Source organism: Monodelphis domestica, chromosome 7, assembly GCF_027887165.1.
Source record: "Monodelphis domestica isolate mMonDom1 chromosome 7, mMonDom1.pri, whole genome shotgun sequence".
NCBI lineage: Eukaryota > Metazoa > Chordata > Mammalia > Didelphimorphia > Didelphidae > Monodelphis > Monodelphis domestica.
Window position 1 is genome coordinate 13,079,947 of NC_077233.1, and position 15,086 is coordinate 13,095,032.

General features: G+C 46.3%; 1 protein-coding gene across 3 annotated transcripts in view; it reads right to left on the minus strand.

Moving 5' to 3' along the window:
• Positions 1–15,086, minus strand: part of WDR48 (WD repeat domain 48) — a 50,710-nt gene that overhangs the window by 576 nt on the left and 35,048 nt on the right. For 2 of the 3 annotated variants that reach the window (XM_007500658.3, XM_056804220.1), the window contains exons 14-19: positions 14,372–14,467; positions 10,045–10,125; positions 4,022–4,127; positions 2,892–2,979; positions 1,634–1,710; positions 1,002–1,194 (exon numbers count right to left, since the gene is read on the minus strand). In XM_007500658.3, coding sequence (XP_007500720.1) covers positions 1,002–1,194; positions 1,634–1,710; positions 2,892–2,979; positions 4,022–4,127; positions 10,045–10,125; positions 14,372–14,467 — 641 coding nt within the window. The remainder of the gene's footprint in view (positions 1–1,001; positions 1,195–1,633; positions 1,711–2,891; positions 2,980–4,021; positions 4,128–10,044; positions 10,126–14,371; positions 14,468–15,086) is intronic. The other variant, XM_007500659.3, reaches the window with a different exon arrangement.

Below are 15,086 nucleotides of genomic sequence, written 5' to 3' on the forward strand. Positions count from 1 at the left end.
AGAGAAGAAGAATCCCAGCTTGGGGGGAACCAGCAGCGGAAAGTGGCGGCCTCTGACCCTCCGAGATGGGCACGCCTTCCCCCACCCAGTCACCTTCCCCTTCCCACGGGCGTCACCCTCCGGGACACTCCGCTCTCCTTCGCAGACGGTACCTTCCCGTCCTGGGCTGCCCCCCTTTCGTGACCCAAACTGGGCTTCCCTAATCACCTGGTCACCCACGCTGGAGGGCAGCCTAGTCCCTTGTGGCCTTTCTGCCCCGACTCCCCAAAAACAGGGAGAAGCATAAGGAAGGAGCATTCATGAAGCACTTCCGATGACCCAGACCCGGGCGAAGCCCTTTACAAATAGTACCTCATTTCACCCTCAAAACCACCCACCCTGGGAGGGAGATGCTGTTATTAGCCCTATTTTCTAGGTGAGGAAACCAAGACAAGCGACCATTAAGTGACATGGCCAGGGGCGCACAGCTAGTTAGCGTCTGAGGTGGGATTGGAACTCAGATCTTCCTGACCCTAACCTGGTGCTCTAGCCACCCCTGGGCCATCCTTAGGGATTCCTCTACCATCTCCCTTCAAGCAGACAATAGCTTTCTTGCCACTGTCCCCACCTCCAACCGGTCCACCAGCCCTTCGGGTCCACCCATTCCTGAATGCACTTGGAGGGAGAGGAGATCCCGCCCAGCCAGGCACTTCCCACAAGAGGTGGGAAGCCCGTCTGTGGGAGAGCGGTGGGCTCTCCACTCGGCCCCAACACCCAACTCTGGGGACTTTCAAAGGCCCAGGTCCCTCCGTACGTGCCTCTGCCCTCGGCCGGACGACTGCCTGCGTGGCTAGGTCCTGGGCACTTTCTGACCTCCTACCGACAGGGAGGAGAACGGCGCGGCCCGGCAGGCACCTGGCCCTGCACAGAGATGTCTTACTGCAAGCGCCGAGCTCTAGGATTTGCCGTGACCTTTATCTCTGCCCTGGAGAAGGCCTGGACTGGTTCTCAAGTCAACTTACTTGGTCCTGGCACAAAAGTTCAATCTTCTCCTCTGCCAACACTGCGATATCCTCTTCTTTCTCCTGCTCTCCAGGTTTCTCATTATTAGAAGAGCTGGTGGTCTGAGACTCACTGTCCAAATTAATGATTTTCTCGTAAACATGCTCCATCACCTTCCTGACCTGGAGCATGTCACTGGCGGACAGTCTATCTCTGGGAAGGCGAAGGGAAAGGTCAGCTTGTCAGAAAGGTGAAAGGCAAAGAGAAACTTTACTTTCTACCCATCCGCTTGTGGGGGACTCGCAGGTGCCAGCAGGGAGGGAGGGGTCCCCGCTAAGGCAACGACTCGGGGGCTGCTCTCTCGGGCTGTCTGCGACTCCACACGATTCACCCTCGAATGGACCACGGGCTGGCCGCGGGACCTCGGGGCCCTTAGAAGTGACTTCCTTGCGAGCAGGGCCTCGACTAAGAATCCATCTCAATGGCCCGGTAAGGAATCCCAGCCCAGGTTATGCTAGAAAAGACACCTCACTTTCAGGTCTCTAAGGGCAGCCTTCTCTTCTCTGACCTCAACCAAAGGACCACAAAACCTAAGAGGAGCCTGGCCCAGCTAAAAGGACTTAGAAGACAAGAGGCCCAGCGCTTCACTTACTTCTTTAAGGTTTTTGCCCCTGAAGATGAGTGAGGTTGGAGGTAGAAGGGAATTTTGTTGAATTTGGGCATATTTTTCTGAAAGAAAATATGATAGCATTACAATTGTATACTAATTAGTATCAAAGAGAAAGTTACCTTGCACCACGGATGAAACTCACAGTTTTTAATTAAAATTTATTTTACAATTTGATACGATTTTCTCATAACAAAGTACCAGACCCCATAAATAGCCTTGAAAAATTGCATCAGAAAAGTGCAGAAGTTTGTATTGGAAGAGGAACAAAAACACGAAATAAATACTTGGATGGAAAGCACACGACAGTGGGAAAGTCATAACACTTTTCAGTCTATCAGAGTCCTTAAGGAATCCCAACAACGTACATTTTAGGGCATCTCAAAAAGGAAGCATCTTTCTCGATGGAGGCTTTCAAAGGATTCTCTTTTCAACAAGTGAACACTCCATCCCGGAGAGTCAGTCCTCCACTGGGACAAGCCACCCCCATGATCTCCTCTCTAAGCAGCGGCGAGGTGTAGGGAAAGGAGCCGGGCCCCGAGCCAGGAGGCCTGGACCCAATGGCGGCTGCTCGCTCCTCCCCTTCCACGCTGCTGGGCCCCTGGAAGATGGGGAGAGCTGTCCTCGGCCCGATGACCTCCTCGCACGGTGCCGCTACGAGGAAAGTCTCTGAACGAGATGGTCAGATGTGCCCGGCTCTGCTGGGAACACTGAAAAGACCCCCGGCTGGTGTGGGGGTGAAGTGACCGGCTGCCTTCAACTCTGCAGACGTCTGGGGTGCTGAAAAGTGAATGCCCAGACCAGGGCCTGAACTGGGCCCCTTGTCTTCAGGCCTCTGAATTGGGTGGACAAAGCCTGGACGATACTGCGCTAGAGCCCTCTGGCATCCTTCTCCCAAGGAGTCAACCACAGACCTAGAGGCAGCCATGCACTCGGCCGGAGATCCCCAGCAAGGAAAGTTGTCCCTTCCGGGGCGGCTCAGATACACATAGAGAAGACAATAGCTGTCAAAAGCCCAGATGGCTGTTTAAGGCTTGGGGGGCTTCTCAGGGGCTGGTAATGCACTTTTTAAAGTTGTTAAGAGATTAAATTCCATTTTGGTCCTGTCGGGAGGAAGGCTGGCCCTCTGCAGGCCTGACAGTCACCATTACAACACTGTTGGCTATTCAAGCCCTGAGGGGGCTCCCATTTCTCTCCTCAGTGTTCTTTAAGAGGACAAAGCAGAGAAGAGGCAGACACTTACATCCACAGTGATGTCAATCACCCACTGGGGCACTGTCTCGTTGAGTAGCATCGACTCAGTCTCCCCTCCAGAATCCCGACACAGCAACCTAGGCACACACAAGACAAGAGAGAGCTCAGGGAGCCCACCAACACCATTTCTCCTCTGTTAGCCCCTGGAAGGGAAGCCCCATTCAGACCTGCGGGGCTGTAACAGCCTGGGCAAAGACTGAGGGCTGGGAAACAGACCTCTGAGGGGCCCACAGGAGAAGCACTTGCCTCGAGACCAAGGCCCGGCCCATGCCACAGCTTGGGGGGCAGCTTCCTTCAGTAACTTACAGAGGGGCCCCTCTCCGAACCCCCAACCCAGCTCCCACAAGCCTCTGGTCCAGAACCAATTTGGAGTGACCAGGCCACCTTCCCTGGCCTGGCAGAGGAGCTCCCTGACACCCCCAAACCAGAGACTGCAGCTGGGGGGTGGAAATGAAGCTCACTTGCCGAGTGTTCAGGGCCTCTGTCCAAAGAGGAGGTTGGGCCAGATGGCCACTCAAGGCCCTGCCAGCTCTAATGCTAAAGGAATGGTGGGTGTGTGGCTAAACGAGTGCTAACTGGCTGGCCAGGGCCTGGCTAGCAGGGCTGGGGACTTCTTGGACTTCTTTCCCATTATGGAAAGAGAGACCCCATCCCCAGGCTTGGGCAGCTCAACTCCAAACCTCCATTTAAGGAGGGTGTCCAGGTCAGACAGAACTTGTCTCTTCCCTAGCTGGACTACTTTGGGGCTTCTGTGCCTCATCTTCCAGGCCCCTCACGTCAGGGATGTTCCCTGGCACCCCTTCCTCCACTTTTCAACTCTTTTGGGTGCTGACTTTCCCCATTAGATGTTAAGTTCCTTGAGGAGAGGGACAATCTGTATTCCAGTATTATTAACACAGTGCCCGGCACACAGTAGGTGCTTAACAAATGTTTACAGACCCTCCAGTCTCAGTGCCATGAAGAAAGGCCAGGTGTGGCTGCCGAAGGGCTAGCTTAGAACCTGTAATGGCGGTGTGAGAAAGGGGCTCAGTCGGCATCCAGTGGTTCCCTGGCCTCTGTTGCTCACAGCTAGTGTGGGTAGGTAATCCCTCTGCCCCACCCCCAGCCCTCCAGCTCTACCTGAACAGGGTACGGCCTCCAGCCTCTCCAAAGATCACCGGGGTGTGTGGAGGGACTTGGAAGTAGCCATTGCCCTTCTGGACTCGATTCTCCTGCTCGCCATTTACTGTGGGAAGATGCACATGGGATCCAGTCAGTCTGGGAGCCAGCTAAAGTCAGGAACCTTTAGGAGTCGCAAATGCGTGAAGCCGAGTTTGGAGGAAGATTTGGGGAAGGCTTCCTGGGAAGGGCTGACCAAAGAGGTTGGGGATTCTGCCCCGTGGGGCCTCTGGGCATTGCCTGAAGCACTGAGTGCCTTACCCGGGCACCAGGGACAGCTGGGACAGGTCTGCGGCAGGGCTTGAACACTCAGAACTGCCTAACTCCATTCTGCCACACTTGCCTCCCAAAGTGATTAAATGAAGCATTCTGAGCTCTGAGGTGGGAATGCCAACAACTGGAGCAGACAAGCTGGGCAGACTGAGCGCAGCCCCTGCTTTTGTCTCAGCTGAACTGGGAAGTGCCCTGCTCCATCTCCCTGCCTAGCCCCAGGTGGCTTCCCCAGCCTCGGATGTCCCTAGGCCACCCCAGTGATCCCTCTTAGCACCCAGCACCAGTCTCCTTATCTCAGCCACTTCATTCACTGCTCACTGGGAATTTCTTTCTTGTTTACCTTCTGGCACTAATAAAAGCCTAGTTTTCCTCTAAGGCCATCCATTTCTTGCTGCTGTTCTCTGGTGGTGAACAAACGGGGGTAAGTTTGCCCTTCACTCCCCATCATTTTCAGGCTCTTGGTCTGCTACCTTCGCTCATTCCTCCCAAGTTCATGACTTTCTCCCAGTCCTTTTTGTGGGCATCTACTGACCTTGGAGCTATTTTCAAGATTAGGCAGTTGGGCGGCTCAATATGTGGAGTCAAGAAGACCCGAGTTCAAATCCAGCCCCTCATATTTCCTAGCTGTGAGACCCTAGGCAAGTCCCTTCACCTCTCCTTGCCTCAATCTCAACTATAGAACAGAGATGAGACCCTTTCTCTTAGGCTTGTGGTAAAGGTCTAATGAGGTCATCATTGCACAGAGTTTAGCACACAGTAGACGCTTCCCAAAGTACTTCTTCCACCTAAACCTGCTCTTGCTCTTACTCTGGCCCTCCCTTTCTTGGATAAAAGCCAGTGAGTAATTGGGAGGTTACATGAGCAATGCCTCGGTGGACTGGACACTGTCTCCAATGCCTACAATTGCCCAAACTTCCCCAAACTAATTATGCACCAGAGAAAAGCAACTTCAGTCATTTCCATGGTCTGGAATCCAAAAGTAATCCAAAAGAAAGTTTAAAAAAAATCTCTCAACCCCCAAACTGGTATCAACTCCCTGACGCTGAGCTCACCCAGCACCTCTCCCATTCTCCCTCTCTAATGGCAGCAAAGCTGCATCAGCAGACCTGAGAAAAGGATGCAATTTTCCATATACAACTTCTCCCATATCCCAATCTCCCACCTCCTTCCAGGGCTATGGAAGTTTGCTCAAGCCTTTACAGTCAGCTTGACCACAAGCCCTCCGGGAACAAAAGCCTTCTGGTGGCTACAACCTGAATTATGGATGCAGGGGAAAGCAGGCTCTGCCCCTGCTGGGAAAAAAACTAAGGAATGACACTGCAGTACTCTATTACCTGTGACAAAAAGAGCATAGCACCCAGCTGGGGCAGGGACTGAGGCTGCTGAGCTAGGACATGCCCGTTGTGGGAGGAAACGGACACTTTGAGATCCAGCCCTCAAGGAAACTATGGTCAGAGGGGAGGGAGTCAGGAAGTGAATGACAAGATAAGGAGACTAAAAGTATCAAAGATTTCAGGAAGAAGAAAGCTCAAAGACTTTAAACATAAACAGAAGAAATCAAAAGGAAAAACAGTAAGAGCAGAAGGAAATATGGCTTTTGGATCTAGTAAATGGCCTCAGGCATCTCTGAATAAGTGCTGCAGAATAAGAAAAATCATCCAATACTGGAGAGAGGGCCCTGGGGGATTCTGAGAACACAGAAACATAACATACTACTGAGTTATTTGAAAGGGAAATGAGAATTCTGAGGGCAAAACCAAAGAGAATAGAAGGACCTGAATCTGCAATGGTGAGCCTTACTTATCAAAGGAATTTGATGTGAAAGTGAAGAACACAGAAGTGAAGAAAAAAAGAACATTAAAAGAAAATCTGTTCACTAAGAAAGCAAAACCTGTGAATCTCAAAAGATGGGCTGTGAAAGTGACACCAAAATGAAGGAGTAATAGAGAATGCCCAGAATGTGAACATGGGGAATGAAATTCTAACTGAAAGAATTCACAGATTGCCTCCAGAAAAAAAATCCCAAGGCTGAAAATTCCAAGACACATAGTGGTTAAAGTTAACAATCCAATTCAACTAGAAATTTTGCAAGCCATCAAGAGAAAAAATCTTTAAAAACCAAGGAAAGGACATTAGAATAACATGAGACTACCCCGTATCCACCAGAAAATATAGGAAGGCAGAACTCTGGTGGAGGTAATAATGGTGAAGAGGTAGGCCTGGGGCATTACAGATAGAACCTAGGGAAAACTTGCCTGCAGGTGAATTAATATGCCTTTTGTATACATTACAGTATAGGCTGGCATGGAAAGGGGGAGAGGAAAGCAGTCAAAGAGAGAAGTGAGTGATGCACCAGTCAAATCAAGGGCCAGCAATGAGGGGAAGGAGACCTCTAGTCACAGAAAAGAGAAGAGCCTATAGGGGAGTAGGTGAGGAGGAAGGAAAAATTGAAAGGAGAGAAAGGAAAGAGGCTTTCCTCTGGAGGTGAGAGGGAGTTCCACTGATGAATGCTTCTAAGGATTAAGAGAAATGTCAGTGAAGGGAGATAAGTACTTTACACTGGATAAGGCCTAGCTAGGTGTGTGTTCTGGTACAGGGAAGAATTGAAACCCCTGGGGACCCCTGGAAGAGGACGGCACAGACATAGGGAGAGTTCTAGAAAAAAAAAACCCACAACAAAAAAACCCCAACCGTGACAAGAGTGAGTAGAGATTAGTGGCAGGAGAGGAGCCAGTACTCCCAATGGGGCAGGGGGTCTCTGTGACACCTGCATTAACTATCACTGTTCTAGAAGAGACAATAGAGAAGGCAATCAAGTGGGGCAAGCTCCACAAGCAATAACAGAAAGTGTGTAGGAGAGAGCCCAGAGTAAGTTTTGATCCCAAGAAGAATACACAGAAAAAAGAGAGGCCAGATAATGTCCAGGGGTCATGAGTCAGAAAATGAGGATCTAGAGTTAATAGAAATAGAAGATGGACAATGAAAATAAAAGAAATTCTTTTTGGAAAGGGGCACCAAAAAGTGAAATTTAACAACTTAAGGTGCAGGAGTAGTTGAAGGAGAGAAGGGGAGAAATTTACTTAACTGAGAGGAAAAAGAGGGAAAAGAAATATATAACCAGAGAAAAGCAGGAGGGAAAAAGGAACTAAGAAAGAAACCCCCAAAGGGATGAAGATCTTACAGGAGAGAAGCAGATCAGATATCTCTCACTGATGCATTCTTAATCAAACAAGAGATAGAGGCAATTACAAAAGATAAAAATATATAACTCTGATTATATGAAACTGAAAAGCGTCTGCAGCAAAATTAATACCCCTAGATAAGAAGGGAAGGATTTGAATAGAGAAAAAAAACCTCCACATCAAATTTTTCTTGTAAGGATTTGATATTCAAGATATATACACAATAAATGTATATGACTAATAGCCATTTCCCAATAGATACGGGGTTAAAGGATATGAATAAACAGTTCTCAAAATTACGGCAAATTACTATGAACTTTTGTCACTAGTAATTACTACAAACAAATCACTAGTAATAAGAGAAATCCACATCTACCCTGCTTTCACCTCCAAAAATGTCAAAAAATGGCAGCAGTTAATGTTAAGAGGGTTTGTGGGAAGATAGGCACACTAATACATTATTTGTGGAACTGTAAAATGACATAATCATATAATTATTTTGGAAAAGAATTTGAAATTATGCAAATAAAGTGACTAGAATGTCCAAACCTTTTGAACCATATCTATGTCTGTATTTTTTTGTGATAGCAAATTAGAAGTCCATCAAATTAGGAATGGCCAAATACATCATGGTATAAGAATGTGATGGAGTATTACTGGGCTAAAAGAAATGATGCCAGAGAAGTCTGGAAAAATCTCTATGAACTGATGCATAGGTAGGCAAGCAGAGCTGCATCTATATAGCTCAGATGTATTTTTTTCTCTCTCTAAAAACAAAAACATGATTTGCATATGGAATGGTTCTCTAGGAAGTGGAAGGGAAGGGATACTTGGATCATCAAACTCCAGTGGCTCCCTATTGCCTCCAGGATAAAATACAAAATGCTGTTTGGCATGAAAAAAATGTAATGGAGAAATTAACAAAATAAAAATACAATAGGATAAAATAATTAAAACCCAGCCTTCTGGGGTGAATGGAGCCATCTTTGACTCCCCATGACCAGTCAGTTCCCAAATTCTGCCATTTCTGTTTTTGCAAGGCAAAAGCATTCTGTCTCTCATTCTTCCTTTCTATTCCTAGGGTTGCTACCATATTACTACTGGCTAGATCTTCCTCTGCTTCTGACCTCTCCCTACTCTACACTCCATCTCTCAACTAGAGTCAGGTCCTTCATAACCAAACTCCCATAAGCCTTTCTACATTGATTTCTGACTTCCATCTATGCTCTCAAACTGAATCACTCTGGGCCTCCTTGTTTGGGACCAGGAACAAGAACTCCTCGGAGATCCTTTCCAACTTGAGGATTCAATGATTCTATGACCTGAGGCTTTTTGAGGGTTGGGGCAGGGCCCCATTAACACTTAGAACAGTGCTAAAATAGAGAAGGCTCAAGGAAGCAGCTAGTGGGTACTATAGTGAACAGGACACTGGCCCTGGAGTTAGAAGACCTGAATTCAAATTGAGCTTCAGATTATTACTAGCTGTTTGGTCTTGGGGTAATTCTCTTCACTGCTGCCTGCCTCAGTTTCCTCATCTGTAAAATGGGGATGATAATAGTACCTACCTCTCAGGGTGGTTGTGAGAATCTGAAGAGATTGTATTTGTAAAGTGCTTTCAAACTTTCAAGTGCTCTGTAAGTTGAATTGCTCTATATACTTCCAGGTAGAACTATTAAGTATTATAGTAGAACCCCAAATGAGAGAGTCCTAGCCCTAGAAGGTGACAGTCAGAGGTCATGTGACCCAGCCAGGAATTACCTCTACAACATTTCTGCCAGCATTGGCCATTCTCCACTGGACAATGGTGCTCACCCTTTCTGCGAAGCCCCAATCTGCTTCTTAGAAGTTTCCACTCCCTAGTAGCCCCACACAATCAATCCATGCCCTCATCTACCCAAGAAGGTTCTTTGAACCTTTGTAGACCACTGAAATGTCCTTCCTCCATTCTTCCAACCAAGTTGGTACCCTGAGATTTTTCGTCCTGGCAGATGGGTTTGACCAGGGCTCAATTCCTTCCATTACAACAGCCCCCCCCCCCCCCCCCCCCGAAGACTACATCCCTATTGGCGCAACTTAAAACCAAATTAACTTCTCAGGCTGCCTTGTCACCAGGGACTTGGTGAGCTTGCGTGGCCCCATGAAAACTTCCAGGTCCCCTTCCTTGTATCCTGACAGGGAGCCAGAAGACCCTTCGACTGGCCAACTGCATGCTGGCTAAAGCCAGCTTTTTTGGCTGAGAGCAGTACAGCTAAGAAGTTCCTTGCCTTTAGTATCACTGATCAGGAGGCAGCAGAAAATGGCTCTTTGGCAGTAGATTCTGTCTATGAAGGACAGCAGAAATGCCCTCTTCCCTCCTTCTTGGCACGTGATTTCTATGAAGGTTGCCCAGAGTTCTTTGGCTGATCCATTAGGCTACCGATTCAGACTGTACTTGTGTGACCCATTGAATGCTGCAGTACAGCCATGTTTCCCCCAACCCCATACTTGTGTGAACCCAAGCCCTGACAATTGGTCTGATTAGAGTCGTACCAGTCTCGCCTGGCCAGTCCTTTTTTTCACCTGGATCCTGTCCTCCAAATGTGTTAGTCCTTCTTCCTGGCTTTGAATAATCTGCAAATTGGAGAAATAGGCCATCTGTATGCCTTCATTCATTTCACTGATAAAAATACTCAACAGAATGGGAACAAGGATAGATTTTCCTAATAAAATCCAAAGTTTAACCTACTGAAAATGAAAATATGGAACTCAATAAAGGAGCAGTTTTTTGGGGGGTGTCTTCATGCCTCATATAGCCTTCGTATGGTGCAATGAAAGGATGGACTCGAGTTCAAATCCCAGCCTCAACACTTACCATTTACTCTCTGTGTGACCCTCCTCTCTCAAGCCTTACTTTACTGTTCTGGAGAATGAAGGGGTTGGACCAGCCAACCACCAGGGAGATGTCTCACCCTTCATGATCCTGTCCAACCTTTATGGGAATTATAAAATCTCCTCACCAATGGCCTCCAGGCTTTGCTTGAAGACCTCCAGTAATGAAGGATTCTCTACAGCCCGAGGGGGCTTCTCATGCTCTAGGGAAGATCTCATTGTTGGGAAGTTCTTCTTGAGTTTAAACCTGCTTCTCTGGGTCTTTTACCTACAGGCTCTGGTTGTGACCATCAGAATCAAACAAAACCAATCTAATCTCAATTCTCCATGACAGCTCTTCCTTCCCATACTGGCACACCTTGGTCATGATGTGAGGTCTTTATTTTTTTCTGGCCTCCATAGTTGGAGGTCCTTCAGCTGATTCTCTTATGGTCTGGGTTTGAATACCTTCAAACTCACACATTCTCCTCCTCTGAGCCTGTTTCCCCAAATCTAACATCCACAACAGAACATAATTTTCCAGCCATGATCAAGAGCAAGGTAGAAGAAAGCAGAACTACAATTTGGTACGGGAGTAGACACTATGCCAAGCCACATGAGGATCTTGCCTGGCATGTCCCTCAGGGCAGTTGGGTCTGGGGTTGGCTCAGGTCACCCCCTTCTAACCTTGAGGGCCCGAAGCTCTCAAAACTCTACTGCTAAGTAGCTAGGTGACCTAGACTACATTCCTTCTCCTTTTTGGCTATCTCATCTCAAAAATGAGACTGGATTATAAATTGATTTCTAATTCTCTGTCTTGGTTTTCTATCTGTAAATTGGGTTCATCTTATTTCTATTAAAGTAGAATTTTTGTTGGCAATGAAATAATCATCTAGTCCTTTGGCAATAGATACATATAAACTGGTACACATAGGCTGGTTAAACAAACTTTTTATAATTTCTGTTCCAATACTATTCTGAATTTTCAAGGGTGATGGGTCTCCAGATATAAGTCTGATGTTTTTAAATGTAAACTGATTCAAATTTATTGTTTTACAGGCTGAAAACACAGTAGGTTTAAGGAGCTTATTTTCAAGCTAAATGGTAGTTTTGCCTCCTAAAATAATTTTAAAAGAACTATGATAAATAACCTAGCTTGGGAATAGTTTTCATGGATGTGTAAGAGTAAATGAAAAATACAATCTCCATGTTAGGCATTTTTCTGTAGGCCTTGCCCTTTGACTATTTGTTTGGATGATAAATAACAAAGGTTTGCTTGCCACCATCTTGAGGGGCACACTTTCTGTTTAAGGATTCATTAAGGTTATAGATCCAGGGCAAGAAGGGACCTCAAAGGCTATAGTCAAAAATCCTTTCAATTTACAGATAAGGAAACCGAGGCCCAAAGAGACTAAATGACTTAACTTGTCCAGGCCTCATAGGTATAATCAGCAGAATTTGTGGACATTCCTGATGCCTTTCTTTGCTGCTGCCTTTTGCCTGAAGGGGAATTCTCATTTAGGACAACACAGAATCACAATCAAGTCAAAGAGAATCAAGGAATCTTGAAGCTCTGAAAGGAACTTTAAAGGCCACCTGGTCTAGCCAACTGAATTTCATACATGATGAAAATGAAGTCCTAAATATCAATCATAATATACTGTCCAAAAGCGTGCAGTCATTGGTCACATTTTTGGAAACTAAGCAGATATTCCTATTCCAGAAGTTTTGGCAATTTATTGGCTTTAATCTCTCGATAGCTCATCTATCTTAATTATTCATCTCATTCCACAATTTTGAAGTAGCCAGAAACAAGGCAGAAGAACTTAGGATTCCATACTGGATTTAACCCATAATGCGCCCAACCCAAGAATCAACCTTTGAGAGTACTCACACTCCGGGCCTTCTTTCTCAACTCAGAATACTATGACAGAATACTGGGAAGATATGGCCATTGCCTTCTACTCTACTATCTCCCTGGATGAGGATGAAGCAGCAAAGGTCCTAATAAATACCACTAGGGCCAATGAGTGTCATGGGAATTAATCTGGGTCCTGCAGAAGGAAGGGGGACATATGATTGCTCACCCTTAATAGACATGTGCAAAGCGTGGTTTGTAAAGGAACAAGGCTTTACCAAACATGTAAGAAAGGCAGAGCCCCTGTGGTGGTGCCCTTTTAAAGCAGGACCCCTGGGAGGGAACGGGTGTCTAGAGGCACTCTACTGATGTGCCAGTATTCAAGACATTTTGGGAACTCCTTTAGAAACTGCTTTCAGAAGGGAGAGCCCACACCCTTGAATATCTTCTTGCACAGGGACAAACTTTCGTCCTCGGAGAATGGTTGATTTTTGGAAATAGCTCAAAGTGACACGGATCTAAGTCTTGGGCACATGGGTTGGTCAAAAAGGAGGAGTGATTATAAAGTGAGGAGCCCAGTTTTCTCGTGGCTCATAAAAGTTGGCTCTGAGGACAATAGCCAAATGGCACTGCCCAAACTGTTGGCTGTATTTCATATCTATAGCTCATTCTTAAATTTGCCAAAACATCTGGACCATAGGACAGAGACTGTCCATTCTTCCATTTCTGAAAACCTGGCACATGGAAAATATTGAACAGAACAGGTATTAGAGAATGTTTTAAATAAGCAATAAAGCTAGGAAACCAAAGACTTCATCCTCTCTTGAAGAGGCACTTTGATATATACTTGCCAGGCAGTGTCAAAACAGGAAGTGAAAAGTAAAGACATTCATACTATCACACAAAACTTCAGGGTGGGGGCAGCTGGGTAGCTCAGTGGATTGAGAGCCAGGCCTAGAGATGGGAGGTCCTGGGTTCAAATTTGACCTCAGACACTTCCCAGCTGTGTGACCCTGGGCAAGTCACTTGACCCCTATTGCCTAGCCCTTACCACTCTTCTGCCTTGGAACTAATACACAGTATGGATTTCAAGGCAGAAGGGTTTTTATAGTAATAAAACAAAACAAGCAACCCCCCCCCCCCCAAAAAAAAACCTCCCCAAACTTCAGGGAACATGTAGTGAGAAGGATTTTTCTCTGGCAGCAACAGAAAGATGAGTATCTGGGGTTAGTGGAAAAAGCAGGGGTCTTTATGTCTTGACCCCCTCATGGCCACCTTTGTGATTTGGTAAAGCCTGTCTCGGTTTCCTCATCTAGAAGGGTTTGTTATGTATATTGTTGGCAAAGCCTTAGAGAGCCACACATCAGACTAGGAAGAATTTCTATATTGCTGCAAGAACCTTTCAAAAAATTGATTCCTGGTCTTCATCTCCAAATGGCTAGACCAATGAAAATTTATATTTATGTTGTGCTTTAGATGCACAACCATCTTGTCCATTATTTCCCTTCGCCATGCAATGCAGAAGTGACGAGAAGCAGATCTAAGGTAGGTTTATATAGGAGAAATGTGCTCAGCACTTGATATGAACCTCTGGAAGAGGAATGAGCTGCCTGGAGAGGTAAAGAGGGTCCAAGCTGAAAGAGGATGTCCAGATGGGGGGATTTGCTGGTCAGCTCCAGGCTGGGCCAAGCTGGCATCAGGACCCATTCTGACTCAGAGCTTCCATGACATATGCATTTGCTCCTCCATGAAGTTGTGGGGAGGCTCAAAGGGGAATGTGACAGGGCTTTCAATCCATAAAGCACAAGGTAAACATAAATTGCTGGCACATAACTGAGAAGTGAAAAGGGATCAAAGTAATCTGGATCACTTTTCCTGGGGATATAGAAAACCTCCATGAAGTCTTACTATGGTGTCTCCTGGGTGGGACCTGGGTTTTCAAAGGTCGGACTTGGACCCTAGGGTGTAGCCTCTGGCCAGGTTTCTGGACTGGCCTAGCTTATTTCAGAAGTTTCTTTCCTTTAAGCCAGTGACAATAATGCAGGGCATAGTACCACTGCATGGACATCTGTGCTCTTTTCTCTCTGGGGAAGGAGTACCCACCCTGATGAAAGTGAAGGTTCTGAGGAAATAAGGAGAGAAAACACTAACCATGGTTCATCTCATTTTCCTCCTCATCCATTGGATTAACATGGGTTCTGGGCCAATACTCAAGGAGAGCTTGCAGCAAGAGCCCTCCCAAGTTCACTGGAAAGAGAGTTCACATTATTTAAAAAACAAGACAAGAAAGATTATGAAACACAACTTACGCCCCCACCCATTTCACTGTGCCAATAAAGTGGAAGGTTGTAAGAATCAATGATTTAAATGACTTAGGAGACAAGTTGTCCTTATGGGCCTCACTCAGCCTGTGTTGACCTTGAAGGCAGAAGCCAGTCCTAGTCTTTGAAAGGCCATGACAGGGAAGGAGCCTCATGTTGGCCAGGCTCTTCCATGTGGAAATGCCTCCAAGTCCAGGGTTGGTCACACTGTGCCTGCTGTTCAATGGCCTTAGTAAATAAAGTCAAGAGCTTTATCACAAGCAGGCAAGGTGCTAGGCAATTTCATTCTTAAAACTGTAGTTATTTAAGGAAGTAACCTAAAAATTTGGAAACCTGCAGCTAAAATGACAATTCTGAAAACTTTTTGATGATAAAGAAAAACCGATGTTGCCAAAGCTTATATACTTAGATTTACTCTACTTGATAATCACAAAAGAAACATGACCTTAGTTTGATTTATCTCAGCCAAGAATGAGTTACCTTTAGCAGAAGTCATGCTAATTTAGTGCTATTTTCATAGAGTCATTAAAAAAAGTGACTGCTTC